Genomic DNA, 19,893 nt, shown 5'->3' on the forward strand with positions numbered 1-19,893 from the left:
AAAAAAAAAAAAAAAAAAAAAAACCAAAAAACAAAACCAAACTGAATGGACTAGGTGACTAGAAACACAAGCAGTGTCATCAATGTGTCCTTATTCCCAACAGAAATCCAGATGGAGACGTGAGCCCTTGGTGCTACGTGGCTGAGCACGAGGACGGTGTCTACTGGAAGTACTGTGAAATCCCTGCCTGCCAGAGTAAGGCTGACCCACCCTCTGACCGTTTGGGGCCTGAGTACCGAGCTCCTGGGCTGGAGGCTTCCACTTTTTTATTGAGGTTCTTAAGAACTAGAAACACCCAGTTCCATGGCACCATATTTAACCAGGAGGTGGTAATACATGCCTTCAATCCCAGCACTCAGGAGGCAGAGACAGGCAGATTTCTGAGTTCAAGGCCAGCCTGGTCTACAGAGTGAGTTCCAGGACAGCCAAGATACACAGAGAAATGCTGTCTCAAAAAAACAAAACAAAACAAAAAAACAAAAGAAAAATTCTCATATTTGTTATTGTTTGGCCTCAATGTCTCTGGAAAATAATAGTAAGTAACTGGTTAAATGCCACCCACAGCTCTTTAATTCACAGTGCTATAATTCACAATATCTATTGTGTTTTTAATGATGATTCATGACTCAGTCTCTTTAGCCTTTTTGTTTATATATGTGTGTATTCATATGTATGAGGGTATGTGTATATGTATGTGTATATACATGCTTGTGTGATTGGAAGCCAGAGGACAACCTTGGTGTTGTTCCTCAGGAGCCATCCATCATTTTCTGAGACTGGGTCTCTAACTGGAACCTGAGACTGATGGGTTAGGCAAAGCTGTCTGGGCACAGCCCTAGAGAACCTCCTGTCTCCACTCCCTATTCCTAGCACTGGGATCATAAGCTTATATCACAATGCCTGGCTTTTTACATGGGTGCTGGAGACCAAGCACTGGTCCTTGGGGTGTATAGCAAGCCTTTTACCCACTAAGGCAACTCCTGGGCCCTTTAGCCTTTTGGTAAAGGCCTGTTTCTTTGCTGTTTCATTCTTTCTCCTACTGATTTGTTATATAACCAATATAATGGCAGAAGGACACCCAGATTCTTAGGGAGGGCTGGCTGCCATGTTGAGTGAGCCTTCTCCTGAGATATTTGGGGCTTTGTTGTTATTTTGTTTGTCTGTTTTCCTGTAAGCCCGCATGGTAGCACAGGCTGGAACCCTGAGGCAGGAAGAGGTTGAATTCCAGCCCAGTTTATAATGGTAAAATCTTGTCTCAAAATAAAAACATGAAATAGTAATTGGAGAGCACTTGCTGCTCCTAGAAAGGATATGAGTTCTGTGCCCAGCACCCCACCAGGTGGCTCACAACTGCCAGTAGTAGTTCCAGCTTCAGGGGACCCAGAGCTCTTCTGGACTTCGTGGGCACTTGCACAGAGAAGTGCACAAACCTTTGCCAGGCAGTGGTGATGCACACCTTTAATTCCAGTACCACGGAGGCAGAGGCAGGAGGATCTCTGAGTTCCAGGCCAGCCTGGTCTATAGAGTGAGTTCCAAGCCAACCAGGGCTACACAGAGTAACCCTGTCTTAAAGCCCACTCCTAAGCCCCTGACCTACAAAAAAGTGCACACACCCAAAGGCACACACACAGAACGTAAAAATAAAGTAAGCCTTTGGTGGGAGTTGTTTTTCTGTTTTGTTTTGTTTTGTTTTCTGTTTTGCTTTGCTTTGTTTTTGTTGAAACAGGGTCTCTCTGTGTAGTTCTGGCTATCCTGGAACTCTTTATATATAGACAGCTTGGCCTTAAACTTATACAGATTCACCTGCCTCTGCCTCTCTGCCTCTGTGCCCATGCCTCTCCCCAGCCTCTAGCTGATTTTTCTCCCTCATTATAAGCCTGCTCCTTGCCTTCCTTGTCCTCAGTTCAGGAAGCTTGTTTGTGCAGGTCCTTCTGAGACCTGGGATCCTTCTCCCACTTGCCTAGAGCCATCTGACAGCTCCAGGTGAGAGGCAGGGCCAGACCTGTAGGCCCACTGTTCTCTTACTGTCACCATCCTGCCAACCTGAGTGTTCTTTAGTGCAGGTCTTCAATTGAGAAAACTGTAAAGACCAGAAGAATGGGCTCTTTGCTCAGTCTACTTAGCCAGATTTTTAAAATGATAAAAAATATGTCATTTGGCGGTGGCTGTGTAAAGAAGGGCAGAGAGGAAAACGGATTTCCTTCGGTTCATTTGTTCTATACAAAGATGGCCTTTTCCTCTCCGTCTACGCTATTCTCAGGAAGGACAACAGGGTGTTTCAGTCTGGGCACTTTCATTTGCAAGGATAATGTTCAGCTCACATTTGTAAAGCATAATTCAGGTCAGTAGGAGCCAATTCATGTACTCATTGAATCTAGATTCGAGACGAGAAAATTATGGCAAAATAATATACCTACTAGTATACCTCTAATGTCCCCACAGTTGGAAAAAAAACGAAGAAGTAAACACTATTCCCATCCTTCTGGCCTTTTGATTGCCTTCTCAAGTGGTCGGGTAAGGATGCTTGCAAATCATGAAAGGAAGAGTGGTCCTGAGGTGGGTGGACGGAGGAAAACCCTCCAGTTCACTCTGTTGTATGAAACCTCCTTGTCAAGCCAGAGCCCTGACTTCAGGTCTCTACCATGCTTGACTAACATGGCTGAGGAAAAGCTCTGTGCTGTAGCAGGAGGCCCAAGGGACAGCCTGTGGGTTTAACAGAGGTGCAGCTTGCCTCTAAGGCTAAATTTGGCCTATTTCTGGATGTGCGGTCACTATTTTTTATGAATAATACCAGCCCCAGCCTCTATAACACTCACTTATTCATGACTAGCACTGGGCTTGTCATTCAGGAAAAGACCTGTAACATGATCAAGTTCCTGGAAAGTTCACATCTGACTATAATAGGCCTCACGGAGGCAGGGGAATGAATGTTTGGGGACAGAGCAGAATTGGTTGAATAGTGAGCCATTGTGTGCACACCTCAACCTCTGCCTCTGGTGTGTTAGGAGCAGGAGACGGAGATGGGGTAGGATTCAGAAGAGAAGTCAGACTGCTCCCAGCGATTAGAGCTTGGGTCAGAATATTAAAGGACAGGTCCTCAGGAGTCCCTGGATTTGCCCCACCTCACCTCCACTTACTGTGTCTGCCAGCGTGTTTCTCAGAACCCCTGGTTCTTAGAGCTGCCAAGAGAAACAAGATGTTACAAGCAGATTCCAAGGCTGTCAGATCCCTGAGGGGAACTCTTGACCAACCTTTGCATCTTTACCTTATGTTAAATAATCATCTTTCTGTTCCATTTCTTTTGATGGACAAGCTGTATAGTCTCTAACACAGCTTTTAATAAACTCTATTTTACCTGTGGAATTTTACTTTTTTTTGAAATAGAGTCTCAGTATGTAACCAAGCTGGACTAGAATTCAAAACCCTCATGCTCAGCCTTCTGGATTTTGGGATTACAGGCATATGCAACACTTCAAACTTAAGATTTTGAAAGTAAATAATGTAATTTTTGAGTGGGGAAATGGTCTGAAAATGACATCTAAAGGCAAATAAAGCAAGCAGAGATGCTCAGCAGGTAAAGGCATCTGTGCACTGGTGAGTTGAGTTTGAGCCTTAGGAGCCTCGGGACCTGAAGAGAGAGCTGACTCCACATGCTGATCGCTCATCCTCCAGAAATGCATAAAATCTCACTAAAATAAATGTTCAAAGGTTTTATTTTAATTATCTGTGTGAGAGCATGTGCACACGCGTGCAGGTACCCATGAAGACGAGAGGTACCAGATCCCTCTGTGCCAGAGTTGTAAGAGGTTGTGAGCCCCCAGATGTGCATCCAAGGACTGAACTCAGGGCCTCTGGAAGCTCAGCATGTGCTCTTAACCACTAGGCCATCTCTCCAGCCCTTAAATTTAAAAAAAAAAAAAAAAAGTTAAATAAAGTTTTCTGCTCATTTGGGTCTAAGACCCCAGGCATAAAAAATTTACCTTCTTGTATCTGAAAATGTTTGTTTTTGGTTTTTGTTTTTTGTTTGTTTTTTTTTTTTCTACCAAAAAATGTTCACCTACAAATCTTTGACTTAAGAGAAAATTTAAAGGTTGAATCTGGTGATGTTAATAAATTTCTATTAACTTTAGTAACCAAAATCGTGGGGCGGTGGTTATGTGTTCCAGGCTGGTCTCTATCCCTAGGACTGAGTTATCCGTGTCAGCCTCCTGAGTAGATGGGGCTGCTAAGCCGAGGATGGCGGGAGTCATTTTCCTCTTTATACCACATGATGGGTTCCAGGGAGCAAACTCCAGCTACATTTTTGTTTGTTTGTTTGTTTGTTTGTTTTTCGAGACAGGGTTTCTCTGTATAGCTCTGGCTGTCCTGGAACTCACTCTGTAGACCAGGCTGGCCTCAAACTCAGAAATCTGCCTGCCTCTGCCTCCCAAGTGCTGGGATTAAAGGCGTGTACCACCACTGCCCGGCTAGCTACATTATTTTTTTAAGTAAAGTTTCATAACTTGTAAGATCTTAAATGTTTAAAATATGTATACCATTCAAAATATCTGGGTTGAAATATTTAGCTTGAGATCAGCTCTGGGCCTCTCTCCCATGTCAACCAAGCAGCGTCTGTGACTCCTGGAGAACTTTCCATTAGCTTGTCAGTGCCTGAATTTGTTGTTCAAGTTTGTCATTAAGGCTTTAATTAAGTTTATTATGACTCTTAATTATTACTTATAGTTATGAAAACTATTCATTATTGAAGTAGTTATTAAAATTAATTATTAAAGTTTAAAATCATAAGAACTTTAGGAGCCAGCAAGATGGTTCAGTGCATAAGGGTGCTTGCAACAAAGCCTGATAACCTGAGTTTGATCCTTAGTCATCACGTAGTTCAGGACAAAACCACTTGTCCTCTGGCCTCCACGCTTGCTATGGCTTGCTGGCCCATGTGCATGCACGCACACTCAGAGAATTAAGTGTAATAGAGATATAAGAACTTTAAGAGCTGTTAGCTGTGACAAATGGTATTTCTTTCTTCCCTTTCTGTTTGTGCGATGCTGGAGGTAGAACCTAGGCCTTGGCACATGCACTACAACTGAGTTCACTCACAGCCCAATTTCTTAGGCTCTTCTACATATATGAGCTTGTACCCAGGTGTAGTCTGTAGTCGGTGGAAGCCTGCAGTTTAAGAGAGAAGACTGCTACATGAACAGGTGAGCATGTGCATGATACTCTGGAGAACTGAGGGTGACAAACGTCACACACGAGAGAGGGCATCTGCCAGGTGTGGGAGGAGGTTGGCTGGCTGCTTACAGTTGGACTGAGTAGCTAGGCTGCTTTTACTGGCCTACTCTCAGAAGTTCTCAATGTGGGGGTCTCGACCCCTCAGGGTTAGGACAACCCTTTCATGGGGGGGGGGTCGCCTGAGACAATCGGAAAACACAAATATTTACATTGCAATCCATAAGAGCTGCAAAATTACATTTGCGAATTACCAGTGAAAATAATTTTATGGTTGGGGGTCACCATAAATGAAGAAGTGTATTAAAGGGTCGCAACCTTAGGAAGGGTGAGAACCACTGCTCTAGATGTTAGAGCTGAGAGATGGCCCAGCGGTTAAGAACACTGGCTACTCTTGCAAAGGACCCATGTTTGATTCCCAGAATCCTCAGTGTTTCACAACCATCTGTAACTCTAATCCCTATAGATGTGCCACTCTCTTCTGGTGACCAGCCATGCACATGGTGCACAGACATCATACAGACAAAACACCCATATACATGAAATAAATTAATTAAAATGGAGCTGAGTGACAAACCAGTTCTGAAACCAAAACACTAAACTATAAGAACAAATGTGATGGTGCCACACACCATTAATCCCAGCTCTTGGGAGGCAGAGGCAGGTGGAACTCTGAGTTCAGAGCTAGCCTGATCTACATATCAAGTTAGTTCCAGGTCAACCGTGGCTACATAGATCTTCTCAGAAAGAGAAGAAAAGGGGAAGGGGAGGGGGGATGCTTACAGGCTGAGCAGTCCAACAGTGGCTTTCTCCCAACAGAAAGACTACGGGTCTGGAAGTTGTTCAGTCTGAGACTGGATGTCTCAGCATTGAAAGTCTGGTTGGAGTCTTAGGGAGTCTAGAGAGCTGCCAGTTTCAGTCTACTTTGGGATTGCAGAGATATAGCTTCTGACACCAGTGAAGGGTTTCTTAGGAACAGAACAGGGGAACTTGCCAGTGAGAGCTGGGGCAAGCAGGTGAGAGGTTAAAGCTCCCTTCTTCCATGTCCTTTGGCGGTCTCCCTCCTTAGATAATCCAATCAAGAAAAACCCCTGACAAGTGTGCCCAGCTGCTTGGATTTTAGTTTATTCTAGATGTCATCACTGACAGCAGAGACTGGCCATCACACCTGCTCAAGTCCTCTTAACTAAGTGGCACTGTGCTTAATCTCGTCTCCCTTAGCTTTAGTTCAGTTTTGCCCTAAAAATAATTTAAAAGCTTTCAATTGTGAGCTCTTATACAATTGTGATCTCCAAAGCTTCACAAAGGGCACTTTCCACTGTAGGTCGTGTGATGCTGGTATGTCTGTCGCTGGCCCCATTGTAGGACTTGTGATGCTGGCACGTCTGTTGCTGGTCCCACTGTAGGATGTGTGTAATGCTGGCACGTCTGTCATTGATGTCAGCACTGGTCTCTGTATTGTTCAGCTATCGCTGGATGCCCGACTTGTAACACACCCACGTTCTCGTACAGACTTGACAGTAGCTACGGATGTGTCTGATCTTCCCTCCCCCATTGTTCAGTAAGAAAATCGAGACTACTTGGTTGTGCTACATCCTGGGTCAAATAGGGTTTGGATGCAGGACCCCAAGGCAAGAGTAGTCCCTTTTTCTTCTGATCCTTATAAGCAGCTTATTTCCTGTTTTCTTGAGAACTGGTGCCCTAGGATGGATCTGAGCTACTGTTGAGGTAGAGAGAGAGAGAGGGAGAGAGAGAGAGAGAGAGAAAGAGAGAGAGAGAGAGAGGAGAGAGAGTAGAGAGAGAGTATGTGTAATAGTATAGAGAAGTAATAAAATTCCTTTTTGACATCATGGAACTAAAGGGATCACCTGAATGATGACAGGTAGCAGGTACAACTCATGCTGCTGCTCTGAGTTGTTTTCTTTTCTCTGGGTTTGGGAAATCCCAAGCACCCGGAACAGAGCAGCCTGCCATGATACCCAGGAAACCTTTGCTATGCAGCACAGCTGCTCTGATGCTGGGCTGGCACTGTGGGTGTTCTCTGCCCAGCTGTTATTATCTGGGAACTGGCTTGGCCTGGACCCTCTGCACAGAACACTCTGCCAGACTTTTCTAGGCCTTGGGGTCTTTCCCAGCTTCAGGCTTCACTGCTGTGTGCTGAAGTTCATCTCAAAAACAGAGCACATTGCCTCATTACAGCCTAAGAGAAACTTCCTGCTTTCCTCAGTAGCCCAAGCAGAGGTGGAGGCCACATGGGTACCACAGGTCTACAGCACCTCCCTGCCTTGCCATCTTGACTGCATAGCATTTTTATTCATGTGTAACCAGTTAGACTACCCATGTTAGCATTGTCAGAATCCAGTTTTAATGTCATTTGTTCTTGCTGTCTGTGGCAAGTTTTGTCAAGAAGATGAAGCTATTGGATGACAGGGGCTGGGACTGCTCTGAAATTCCTAAGTGATGGAAAGCCTAATGTAGAGCAGGGTCTCCAGGACTGCACAGGATGCTGTGCTCGCATGGGGCTCATCCTCCCTCAGCATCTGTGTGCATCTGTGGGAGGGTACTGGTGGAAGTGAGAGGAGAACAGAGTGCTTCAAGGCTCCCCCCAGCCCAGGAGGCTAGGAAAGGTACTTCATACACCGTCCTCCATCCAGTGTGGTGACGCCTCTTCCTGTGTGACAAATGAGTAATGGGAAGCATTTGGGCTCAGCATCATAGCTGAGGCACACAGCATCATTCCTTCAGTGGCTTTAGGGAGGGTAGCTCTTCTCTGGGCTTTCTCTGCTCTTCGGTGCCTTCTCAGGCTATTTTTAAACATTAATAAAACACACAAACCTCAAGTTTAGGATCTAGCTAATAGTAGACATGAAAATGTCACCAGCTATTGTGTGGATGTGTTTTCCCCAGGGAGTGGACTCCCCTGGTACTCTCCTGCCATGTGATTTCCAATATGTTTATTTTTGTTTCTGTCCACCCATTATGTACCTAAACGTGGGGTGGGCATGGTGCCTTTGCCTCACTGGCTCTTCAGTAGCTGTGGTACTGGACTCAAGGGTCACAAACGGGCCACACTGGTGGTTTTTGTGTTTGTTTTTGTCTTGTTTTGAGACAGTCTCATTGTAGCCTGGCTGGTCTATCTAGAACTCATTCTGTTCATTAGGCTGGGCTCGAATTCATAGAATCCACCTGCTTCTGCCTCCAGTGTACTTGGATTAAAGGTGTGTGCCACTGTCATGTTTGTTCTTATAGTGCAGTTTTATGGACTCAGGTCTGGTGTGGATTCAAGTTTCATTTTTTTTAACTTACATTATTTAGTTTACCATGAAAAAAATGCCAACTTTAAGGGCTGGAGCTGTAGTTCAGTGGCATGCTATAGTATTTACCTAGAATTCCTGAGGCCCCAGGTTTGATATTCCTAGTATTGTTAAAAACAAACAAACAAAAAAACAACTGGAGGCTTTGTGAACCAAATGAACATTTTCTTCAGTGGCCCAGATGGTGTCCTAATCACAACCGTGCAAAGTGTACTAACAATGTAAGGGGAAATGGGGGCAGGCACGATGGCTCAGCGGGCGAAGGCAGGCTGCAACCTCGGGAGCACACAGAATGGAAGAAAAGAGCCCACACATCCTCTGAGCTACACACACACACACACACACACACACACACACACACTGTAGCACACATGTACCTCCACATATACACAAGATAAGTAAACAAATAAGCAATTCATAATTTTTAAATTGTGTACAATTCTGAATAGCATGAATTGTCTTAGGGTTTTATTGCCGTGGATAGACACCATGACCAAGGCAACTTCTATAAGGACAACATTTAATTGGGGCTGGCTTATAGGTTCAGAGGTTCAGTCCATTATCGTCAAGGTAGGAGCATAGTTCAGGAAGAGCTGAGAGTTCTACATCTTCATCTGAAGGCTGCTAGCAGAATACTGGCCTCCAGGCAGCTGAGGGTCTTAAAGCCCACACCCACAGGGCCACACACACTCCAACAGGGCCACTCCTTCTAATAGTGCCATGCCCTGGGCCGAGCATATACAAACCACCACAGACACCATGACTAAGGCAACTCTTACAAAAGAAAATGTATAACTGGGGCTGGCTGACAGGTTCTGAGGTTCAGTCCATTATCAACATGGTGGGAAGCATGGCAGTGTGCAGGCAGATCTGGTGCTGAAGAAGGAGCTGAGAGTTATACATCTGGATCAGCAGGCAGCAAATGGAGACTTTGTACCTCACTGAGTGTACATAGCTTGAGCATAGGAGACCTCGAGGCCCTCCCCACAGTGACTTGCTTCCTCCAGCAAGGCCTCACCTCCTAATAGGGCACTCCCTATGGGCCCAGCGTTCAAAGACATGAGCCTATGGGGGCCATTCCTATTCAAACCACCACAATGATGGTGTCTAGTGCTCACCATTAGTCCCCACAGAGAAGCACTTTTTGTATTCATTCATTCATTCATTCATTCATTTATTCATACCAAGGAGAAGCCCTAAGGGGCTTTCTTTAATGAAATAAGAGGACAAAAATCAATCCCTAATCAAAGTCTTTAGGGCAGAAACCTGGTCTGTAACTGCTAGGCTTAGCCACTTATCCTCAATATGCCAAGGCCTAGCCACTATCACATGAGCTTGAGGCCTAAACAGTCTCACTTCTGCTAAGTGGTCCATAGAATCCCTGTCTCTTGAGGGGACAAAGTGGTTGTAAGTAATGACCACTTCTGCTCCAAGATGCATTCGCCTACAACTCACCCCTCTATGGATGATTATCCACCTTGGGAGCCATGCACAGATTCAGGAAGATGACCTATCTCCATGCCTTCAGCCAAAGTGAAAAATATGAACAGCACAAATGAATGCAGAGTCAATGCTTTTGAGCAAAAGTATCTCCTAGGAGCTTATCTGACTCTCTATAAAACACAGCTCTCACCGAACAGGGAATGAGAGATGGCAAGTCCAAGTTTGAGTGATGTTAGCCTGGGAACACAGACTGAGTGTGCCGCAAACACCAGGCTTTCATGAAGTTTTCATGGTGACAGGACATGTAAAGTCATCACCAGGGCAGGTTTCGAGTGTATTGGTAGAGATATTAGGGAGGTGGGTCATAGCCAAGCAGGGAAATCTGCCCCGTAGGTTTCATCTAATAATATTCTTAGCCTTTGGGTTCATGGAAGATCTGTTAAGTCAATGCATCCCAAAAGGTTTCTTGTGATAGTCACAAGAATGCTAGATGAGACACAAAGGTGGACTATGAGGGCATTAAGGGAGCTGAAGGTATTCCAAGATAACCTGACTCCTGATCTGCCACATTCCATCTCCCCACAGTCACAAAGTTCTACTCAATCAATCAGCCTTGCAGGGCCTCCAGCTTGGCTCTTATCTTGGAACTTGAGTTCACAAATCTTCAGCTTAATAAAGATGGGGAAATGTGTGCTGGGGTTCCTAACGTCTGTGGTGAGGATGAATCTTCTATCTGTGAGGAAGAGGAGGCAGTGCCAGTTTTGTGGCCACACCTCAGACTGCACAAGTTGGAGCCATGGTGTGTAACAAGGGCTCAGTCTGGATGGAGAAGGCAGAGTGTGTGTGCTCCTATAGGAAGGGAACTCAGCTTCTGCATGGCTGGGTACTGTTTGTGGAGTCTGGCATCCGCTGGAGGACTTTGGAATGTATCCCTTACAGATAAGGGAGGAGAACACTGTGATTGCCATGAGTTTCGAAGCCTTGACTGTGATAAACAAGGGTTCCATTTGTGTGTTACTGTTTTTCTAAGTGATGAAGCCTCCTCGTAAGAGGAAAAATGTATGATGAAGCCGCAGGACTTGCAAGTGGCCCTGAAAGTAAAAGAACCTGAAGACAAGTGTCCATTCTTAATGGACTTGCCCTCTCTGCTTCTGGGAAGACCTAAGGGTGGGACACAGCCTGGAAATTCTGTATGACGTGTCTTCTCTGGGGAGACCTAGAGCCACACTTTCCAGTTAAAGAGCACCCGACAGGCTGACACAGTCCAGAGGCTTTCCTGTGGACGCACGGACCTGAGGCACCTATGTCTTTAACTATTCAGTCTTAGAAGGGGTAATTATTATGTTAAGAAACTAAGGAGCCGGGCAGTGGTGGTGCACACCTTTAATCGCAGCACTTGAGAGGCAGAGGCAGGCGGATTTGAGTTCGAGGCCAGCCTGGTCTACAGAGTGAGTTCCAGGACAGCCAGGGCTACACAGAGAAACCCTATCTCAAAAAAACAAAAAAAGAAAGAAAGAAAGGAAGAAAGGAAGGAAAGAAGAAAAGAAGGCAGGAAGGAAGAAAGAAACTGATGCAGGAGGAGTAAGAGTTAGAGACTAGCCTGGGCTATATATTTATAGCAAGGCTTTGTCAAACAAGAAAAGAAAAAAGGTAGAATTCCATCTTGGGCCGAGGGACATAGTGTTAACTGCCAGTTGTCTCCTGTGATGGGGCGGAGCTGCCCGAATCTGTCGGTAGTGTTGAATGACTTTGTCTAGGCAATGTGAACAAACATCTTTTCATTGCATTGAAGATACCAACAGATTGAACCTTTAATGCATTGGGGTGATTGAAGTTAGTCACAGGAGCATAGGCTACTCAAGAGCAGCTGTACCACTGGATCTCCCTACTCCTAAGTCAGCCCTCCTCCTCCACGCCTCTTCAGCACCTCCCAAGACCCTGTGCAGCCAGGAAGCTGTGCTGGGGTTAGTCTTGGGTGAGTCTGGTGAACTTTACAGCCTACAAGGGAATGCAGGAAACTGAGTGCCTTAGCGTGGCACAACCATGAAGCCTTGCTTTCTCCATCACAGCGACTGTGGCCAAACTGACTTTTAAGTGAGCGATTTCTCTTCCATAATGGCAATTGTCACGTTTATATAAGACAGTCAGCAGGCATTTGCACCCTAACTCTATCTTGCCTCCACTGTGTCCCTATGCAGAGCCCTTCACCTTCATGGTTCTCCGCCCTCTCTCCCGACTCCCTGGAGAGATGGCGTTCATGTGTGATGACCTGGTGAAGCACACTGTGCAGCACCGATGTAAGATGAATATTTTAATATCCGGGAAAAAAAGCCATTTCTAAGGTAGCTGCTTTTGATGTTGTCTTTTAAATCAATGCTATTGCAATTTTCTGTTACCCAGCAAGTCCTTCTTGTTTATGTGGTGAATAGTGAAAGCCTTACTCTATTGACTGGTAACAGCTCTTGGTTCAGCATAAATCGTCCTGCCCAGCCTTGGGGTATGGATGCACTTTACCCACGTCTCACAAGAACCCTCTGAGGCCCATATTGTTCCTCATTCCACTACTGATGCCCTGAGCGTGGCAAAGCTGCACTGGGGTGGGATGTGTCTCAGGGCTAGAGCACTTGCCTCTGGATTTCATCCCCTGAACTGAGAAGGGAGACAGAGGAAGGAAGGTCACAATGCAGGCCACGATGGAGCAGCCACCAGTGTATCGAAGCTGGTTGCCACTGGGCATAGGGTGGGCAGATGAGAGTCTTCAGGTAGTGCCAAGAGCTGGGAGTGAGCAAGCAGATGGTTTCTAGACGACTGCATGGGTAGTGAAGAGCCAGACAGCTCACTGCAGCCCAAACTGACTGAACTCAGTTCTGCTGTGAATAGTTGTGCAGGGTCATGCTCAATATTTGTCCTTTTCCTAGTAGCACAACTCTAATAAGCTGTAGAGTTTTCTTCTCAGCCCAGAGTACAGGCACAACCACAGTAAGAAATGCCCCCTTCAGACCTCTCTGAGGGGTCGTTTCCAAGGTTCCAGTAGCCTTCACAGCATCTGGTTTAGAGTGGACATGTCCTCCCAAATATCCACATGCCTTTAATCTGAGCACTAAAAGGCAGAGGCACCATTCTCTGGGCCAGCCTGCTCTACAAAGTAAGTTCCAGGACAGCCAAGGCTACACAGTGAAGCTCTGTCTCAAACAAACAAAAACAAGTCTTAAATTTAATATCTAGTGCATTTTTGAAAGGTTTCATGCAGTAACTTATCATTTTTTTAAGTTGTATAGTTGACCTGTATGGAACTCGTATGCTGCTTCTAGATAACAAGACAGCCATGGCGAGCAGGTGCTGTGTTCATTCACAGCTGCCGGGAAGGGGCCTCTTGGACTCACTCAAATGTCAGCTCTTTATCCTTCAGAGTCACAGAGTATCTGTAGGGGATATAGTGGGGTGTGGAAGATGATGGGCTGCCCTTACGGTGTCCTCCATGGTTGTTTGGGAGAGAGACAAGGGGACCATGTTTGGAGTCTAATGCCATACTACTGTAGCACTGGACTGCTTGACCATTCAGCTCACTTTCCACCTGGGAAAGGTGGGGAGGACAGTGACCCCTGTGACTTCTGGGGAAAACGATGCTCAGACTGAAATCTTAAGTAGGGAAGAGTTTTTTTCTAAGCAGAGGGAATGCAGGTGTAACAATCCAAAGGCCAGGGAGCAAGGTAAAGCTGGACACATATAAACACAATGTAGTTTGGCCAAGGAGCAGAGGCGAGGCTGTGCTGCTGAACCCAGGAGGGCATGGGAAAGGGGGCGGGGGGGACGGTGGTGCCAGGCCACCTAGGAAACTCCAGGCTGTATCCTGAGGCAGCCAAGAGCTTTGCAGGGTAGATGTAGGGCCCACACACCTCTTGTCCTCCTTCCACCCACCCCCACATCATCACTCATCAGTTTGCCTCTGATGTTCACGTCTCAGCCTCTACACCTACCTTTCTTCTCCCTGGTATGTAAAGGTGACTGTGGTGACAGTGTGCTACTCTCAAGTAAGACAAGCCTACAAACAGAACAGGATCTTAATGAAGTGGCCTAAGACATAGTTTTTTTTGTTTTTTTGTTTTTTGTTTTTTTGTTTTTTGTTTTTTTGGTTTTTCAAGACAGGGTTTCTCTGTGTAGCCCTGGCTATCCTGGAACTCACTCTGTAGACCAGGCTGGCCTCGAACTCAGAAATCCGCCTGCCTCTGCCTCCCAAGTGCTGGGATTAAAGGGCGCACCACCACTGCCCAGCCTGCAAATATAATTTTTAAAGAGCTGTGTCTTGCCAGGCAGTGGTGGTGCATGCCTTTAATCCCAGCACTTGGGAGGCAGAGGCAGGCGGATTTCTGAGTTCAAGGCCAGCCTGGTCTACAGAGTGAGTTCCAGGTCAGCCAGGGTTACATAGAGAAACCCTGTCTCAAAAAACAAAACAAAACATTATATTTGCTGATTTCTTTCTTTCTTGTGTTGGTGAGCATGTGCATGTATGTATTTATCCCGTGGCACACATATAGGGTTCAGAGGACAACAGTAAGAATCCATTCTCCCACCATGTGGGTTTTGAACATTGAACAAGTGGTCAGGCACGCAGGCAAGGGCTTTACCTACTTACTGTCTCACCAACTCAAAGTCAGAGCTTTTAAACTGGGGATCTCAATTCCCTATGGGTCACATAACTGAATCTTGGGGTCGTGAAAGATTTGGCATGGTAAAAGGTGTCCGAATGTGCAGTGGCTAAAACTAAGTCAGAATGAAGCCTGAGGTGAGTCTGAGGCACCTCTGGCAGCTCTTGCTGTGCGGCGTCATGTGGCCTCCCCACTGTCCTTCCTAACTGTAATTTTGCATTATGAATCATAATGCAAATATCTGATTGCAGGATATCTGATATATGGCTCCGAAAGGGGTCATGACCCACAGTGGGTCATGAGTGTTTCTGAACACACTCATGGCTTTATAGATGATGCTACCTGAAGCAACTCCGCTGAGATTGGAGACAACTGTGCTGTGAACGCAGTGCTTTTACTAGTCACGAAAAGTTCTTTTTTATTTTTTCATTTTGTTTCTTTTCCCCAAGATTCGGTTTTTCTGTATAGCCCTGGCTGTCCTAGAACTCACTCTGTAGACCAGACTGGCCTTGAACTCAGAAATCTGCCTGCCTCTGCCTCCCAAGCGCTGGGATCAAAGGCGTGCGCCACCATTGCCTGGCTCATACCAAGTCCTTAAGCAGTGGTTTTCAACCTTAGTGCTGTGACCCTTTACTACAGTTCCACAACCATAAGATTATTTTCATTACTACTTTATAACTGTAATTTTGCATTATGAATCATAATGCAAATATCTGATGTACAGGATATCTGATATATGACTCCAAAAGGGGTCTTGACCCACAGGCTGAGAATCACTGTTCTTATGCAAACTCAATGGTTTAATTTTGAAAAAACCTAACGCTTTTAATGTTTCAATGCTGTCATTCCTTAGCATGTATCAAATTAATACATCTTTGAGTTATATTATGTTGGAATGTTTGATTTTTTGTATGTTATTTGAGTTGTTGATTGAGTTTCATTTTTAAAAATTCTATTATGCTAGGAAGAGAGCTCAGTCCATAAAGTATTTGCCATGAAAACATGGGATTCCCAGAAGCCATGTAAAAATGGCATGGTGGCATGTCCCTGTGATCCCAACACGGGGGAAGCAAAGTCAGGCAGATCACTGTGATTCACCGGCCAGCCAGACTAGCCTAACTGACCACCACCTCTTCCTCCTCCTCCTTCCTTCCTTCTTTCCTTCCTTCTCCTCATCCTCTTTCCTTCTCTTCTTCCACCTTCTCTTCACCCTCTTTATTTCTGAGATGGGGTTTCTCTGTGTAGTCCTGCCTATCCTGGACTCAACTCTGTAGATCAGGCTGCCCTTGAACTCACAGAGATCTGCCTACCTTTGCCTCTCAAGTACTGGGATCAGAGGTGTGTGCTCCCACCCCCTGACAAGTTTTTTGAGATAGGGTCTCTCAGTGACCTGCAGTTTGCTAATTAGCAAGCTGGCTAGCCAGGGAACCTCAGTGGTCCCCAGCACTGGGTATACATGGATATTTTTTGTGTTCTGAGATTCAAACTCAGGTCCTGTAGGTACAAGTAAACACTTTGCTGATTTAGCCATCTCCCTAGTTCCCTATTTTATATACCTTCATACCCTGGGTCATATGAAAGAGGTGTGTGTGTGTGTGTGTGTGTGTGTGTGTGTGTGTGTGTGTATGTGTGTAAAAGGGGTTATGAGAAGAAAATATTTAAGAAAGAGAGAAAACTGGGGACTGGCAACATAGAGTCTCAACACAGATGTAGAGTGGGAAGTTTGGCAAGTTTAAAGTAAGCTTGGGGGTGGGGCAAGGACATCACCTTAAACTACTGAGGTTAGGGTGGATTAGCAGAGCAGCAGAGAGCAGCCTGATTCCTAATGACCCCTTTGTGCATGTTGGACCTCACTACCTCACTGGGACATAAGCTGCCTGAATTTCCTCACCAAATCTTTGTGAATAAAGCTTATAGGTTCCAGCTGTGTTCATGTAGTCTACAGCCTTGCTATGTCCAAACTTAGTATTTATGACTGTGTGCCTTGGGCTGTGTGTAGTCTAATACATATATCATGCTTATGTGAGCATGATGAATCAATGATACAGAATCAGAGTAAATGACCAAGATGATCATGAACAAGTACTTCTCACTAAGAGTTATTAAATGCATGTTCTGGTCTCCATACAGAAGTTCTCTCTAACAAGCTCTGCTTGGATCATACACCCTGGCTGGAGCTGCTTGGCTCTGCAGCTGTTTAAGCCTCAGACATCCCCAGGCTAGCCCAGCTGAAGCCTGGGCCGCTCCTGCCCCAGCTCCTGTTTACACTTGCTGCTTTGAGATTTGCTTTGTTTTTAAAAGATTCATTTTAAAGTTTGTATGGAGAGCCACATTTGTTACATCTGAGCTCCGTGTGATGGGAACAGAAGCAAGACAACCTTATGACTTAAATGTGAAGATTAGATTAGCAGAGGGACTTCCTGCAGAAAAGTGGCCAGATGGTTTAAGGAGGAAAGTTTCCTATGTGTACATACACGTGCATGTATATATTTTTATATGCTCGGAAAACTGATGTGCAAATACAGCTCAGAAATCTAGGACGTGCTCTTTCCAATCTTAAAACAGAAAGGAAAATACTATCCAGACTCTCTGGTCTCTTAGGTTAGGGTTTTAGAATTGGTTCTAGAAGAAATGGTAGGATGCTTGGAAAAGAACTTCAACTAATAATCCTGAGTTTTAAACATGGATTGAGGGAACTGGAGAGATGGCCCAGCAGTTAATTCCCACCAGGTTCAATTCCCACCACCCACATGACAGCTCACAACTGGGTGTAATACCAGGTCCAGGGGATCTGACATCCTCACACCAGTGCACATAAAAACAAAAACAAAACACAGACTGAACACTAGATTTCTAAGAGATCAGCATGTCCATGACTTATTGTGAGTTAACCATGAGCAGATTTGGAATGTATCATGTGTTAGTGACTTACTGCTTTGAAAAAGGTTACCCCAAATTTAGTTGCTTAAAGTGGTATGGTAATTGTCATACATCCTGTGAGTGAGAAAATCTAGTCTAACTTAATCTTGTGCATTGAAGTCTCTTATAAAGCTGCAGGCAAGCTGTTGCCAGGGCTGGAATGTCTCCTCTAAAGACAGGAAGGGAAAGAGCCACTGTCCGGATCACAGGGCTTTTAATAAAATGCAGTTTTATGTGTGCTGTTGGCTGGAGCCCTGCCCACCGTCTGTGCTTTACCATAGGCTTTTGACATGGTCTATTTGTATACTTGTAATCCTCAAAAGCTTGATGCCTGCCTAGGCTACATATTGAGACCTTGTTTCAAAAAAGGATGTGAACACCAAGGGTGTAAACACCCTTTAGGGACTTGGATCTGTTTAGGCAATGTTTCCTTTTTTTCTATTCGGTACACAGGGGGATTGGGAGAGACAGGGTCTCACTATATAGCCCTATGTGGCCTGGAATTTGCTTTAAAGGCCAGGGTGACCTTGAACTCACAGAGATCCACCTGATTCAGCCTCCTGAATGCTGGGATTAAAGTGCTAAAATGCCCTGTAGTATGAGATTTTTTTTAAAACAGAATTCCTCAGACTCAAGCAGACTTAATAGACATAGTAAGCTGGAAGTTCATCCTATTCAGTGTCTGGTATGGCCTCTCTTCCTGGCCCTTTGATGGCTGTGTTTCTGGTGAGTACTCACAGGGCAGAGAGAGAATGGGCTCTCCTCTTCTTACCCCATTGTGGGAGCTCGCTCTTCCTGATCTCATCTAATTACTGCCCGGAGGCCCCCCTCCAAGTCCATTCACACTGTTTATTCAGACTTCTACATATGAAAGGAAGGAAACCAATCTTTTTCCTATACATTCACAGACTTTATTATGACAACAGATGGGTGAAGCCAATCCTGCAACTCTCTACACATTCACAGGATGGATTACCTTTCATGACTGGATACCCAGCATCAGAGCAGGGGGCTAAGACTCAGCAGCACAGGAACACACCCTGACTCAGATGCCAGTCACAGGTTGTGAGTCTCGAGGCTTGTCTACAAAGTACACTTCCACCTCAGGTTCGGTGAGCTGCTGTAATAACTCTCAGAATTTGAGGGACACCTTTGCTGGTGTATCAGAAAGAATGTAATAGGCTGAAGATGTTCGTATGTTTGAGGTCCAAGAGGATCTGAGCCCCAGAGTATCTGTCCCTGTGGAGTGTGCCATTTCTCAGCCAGGATATGTAAATCACTCCAGAAACTCTCTGAACTCCGTCTCTAGGGTTTTTCAGAGGCTTCACCAGGTAGTCACAATCAAGTACTGACTCCATCCCTAGCTCTTTTTTCTTCCCTAGAGGATGGGGAATGGGACTCATAGCTCTAAGTTATTAATTGTGACTTGGTCTTTCTGGTGTCCAGCCCCCACTGTGCGGCTAGCCAGAGGCCCACCACGAGTGCTTCACTAGAAAGGAGTCATCCAGTCTTGAGGGTTGGGAAACTTGGTGGCAGGAAGTGGGTAAAGACCAAATGTATTTCTTATGACATCACAGTGTATACAAACATTCAGTCCTTAGCAGATCTGAGGCTCTGTGAGAGCCACTTACCATAGTTAGGACCAATATCTACATTTGTTCCTCTTGCCTGGGACAAACAGCTTACCAAGTGGCTGTAAAACACTGACATACTCCTTGAGGTAGGCTAACTAATGACCTCCAAAGATCAAGTTTGTAATGAAAATGTGACCTTAAATGGCAAGAGAGAGTTTGCAAGTGTGGGTAAAGATTTGGGAAGGAGAGATTATCCTGGATTATACTCGTGAGACAAGGGCATTTACAGGAAGGTATGAGTCAGAGGCCTAAGACAGGTCAGCGGAAGCCATGGAGGGAAGATGTGATGAGGGACTGGTGGCAGTGTGGCCGTAACTGAACAATGTGGCTGCATGGCTGCTTCTTAGAACTCTTTATGGTTCAGCTCTGCTAAGTATGGTTAAAACCTGCTTGGTTCTTCCAGCCTTCAGAAAAATGAGAGATAACAAATACCACTGGGAGACAATGGGGGTGTGGCCATTTATTTCAGTGTGATATGGAAAGCATGGTATTCACTAGAGGGCTGTGGGGAAACCCATTCACTGTGGTACAGAGTTACAGGCTTCATACTGACATTGCAACTCCAGTTCTTCTGAATACTTGACTCAAGCATACCACGTACTTCAGCCATGGTCACCCTTCATTACTCCCTCCTGTGTCTGTGTCCCTCTAGTCTGCTTCCGTCTCCCCCATTGTCCCTTTTACATCATTCATATGTACATAAATGGCTGT

At 45.4% G+C, this 19,893-nt stretch overlaps 1 protein-coding gene across 3 annotated transcripts in view; it reads left to right on the forward strand.

The window, feature by feature from the left end:
* Positions 1-19,893, forward strand: part of Kremen1 (kringle containing transmembrane protein 1) — a 70,645-nt gene that overhangs the window by 24,553 nt on the left and 26,199 nt on the right. For 2 of the 3 annotated variants that reach the window (XM_031339873.1, XM_031339872.1), the window contains exon 3: positions 104-195. The exons of the other annotated variant lie outside the window; for it this stretch is intronic. In XM_031339873.1, the coding sequence (XP_031195733.1) occupies positions 104-195 (92 nt within the window). The remainder of the gene's footprint in view (positions 1-103; positions 196-19,893) is intronic. 3 annotated transcript variants of the gene reach the window in all.

Source organism: Mastomys coucha, unplaced genomic scaffold, assembly GCF_008632895.1.
Source record: "Mastomys coucha isolate ucsf_1 unplaced genomic scaffold, UCSF_Mcou_1 pScaffold22, whole genome shotgun sequence".
NCBI lineage: Eukaryota > Metazoa > Chordata > Mammalia > Rodentia > Muridae > Mastomys > Mastomys coucha.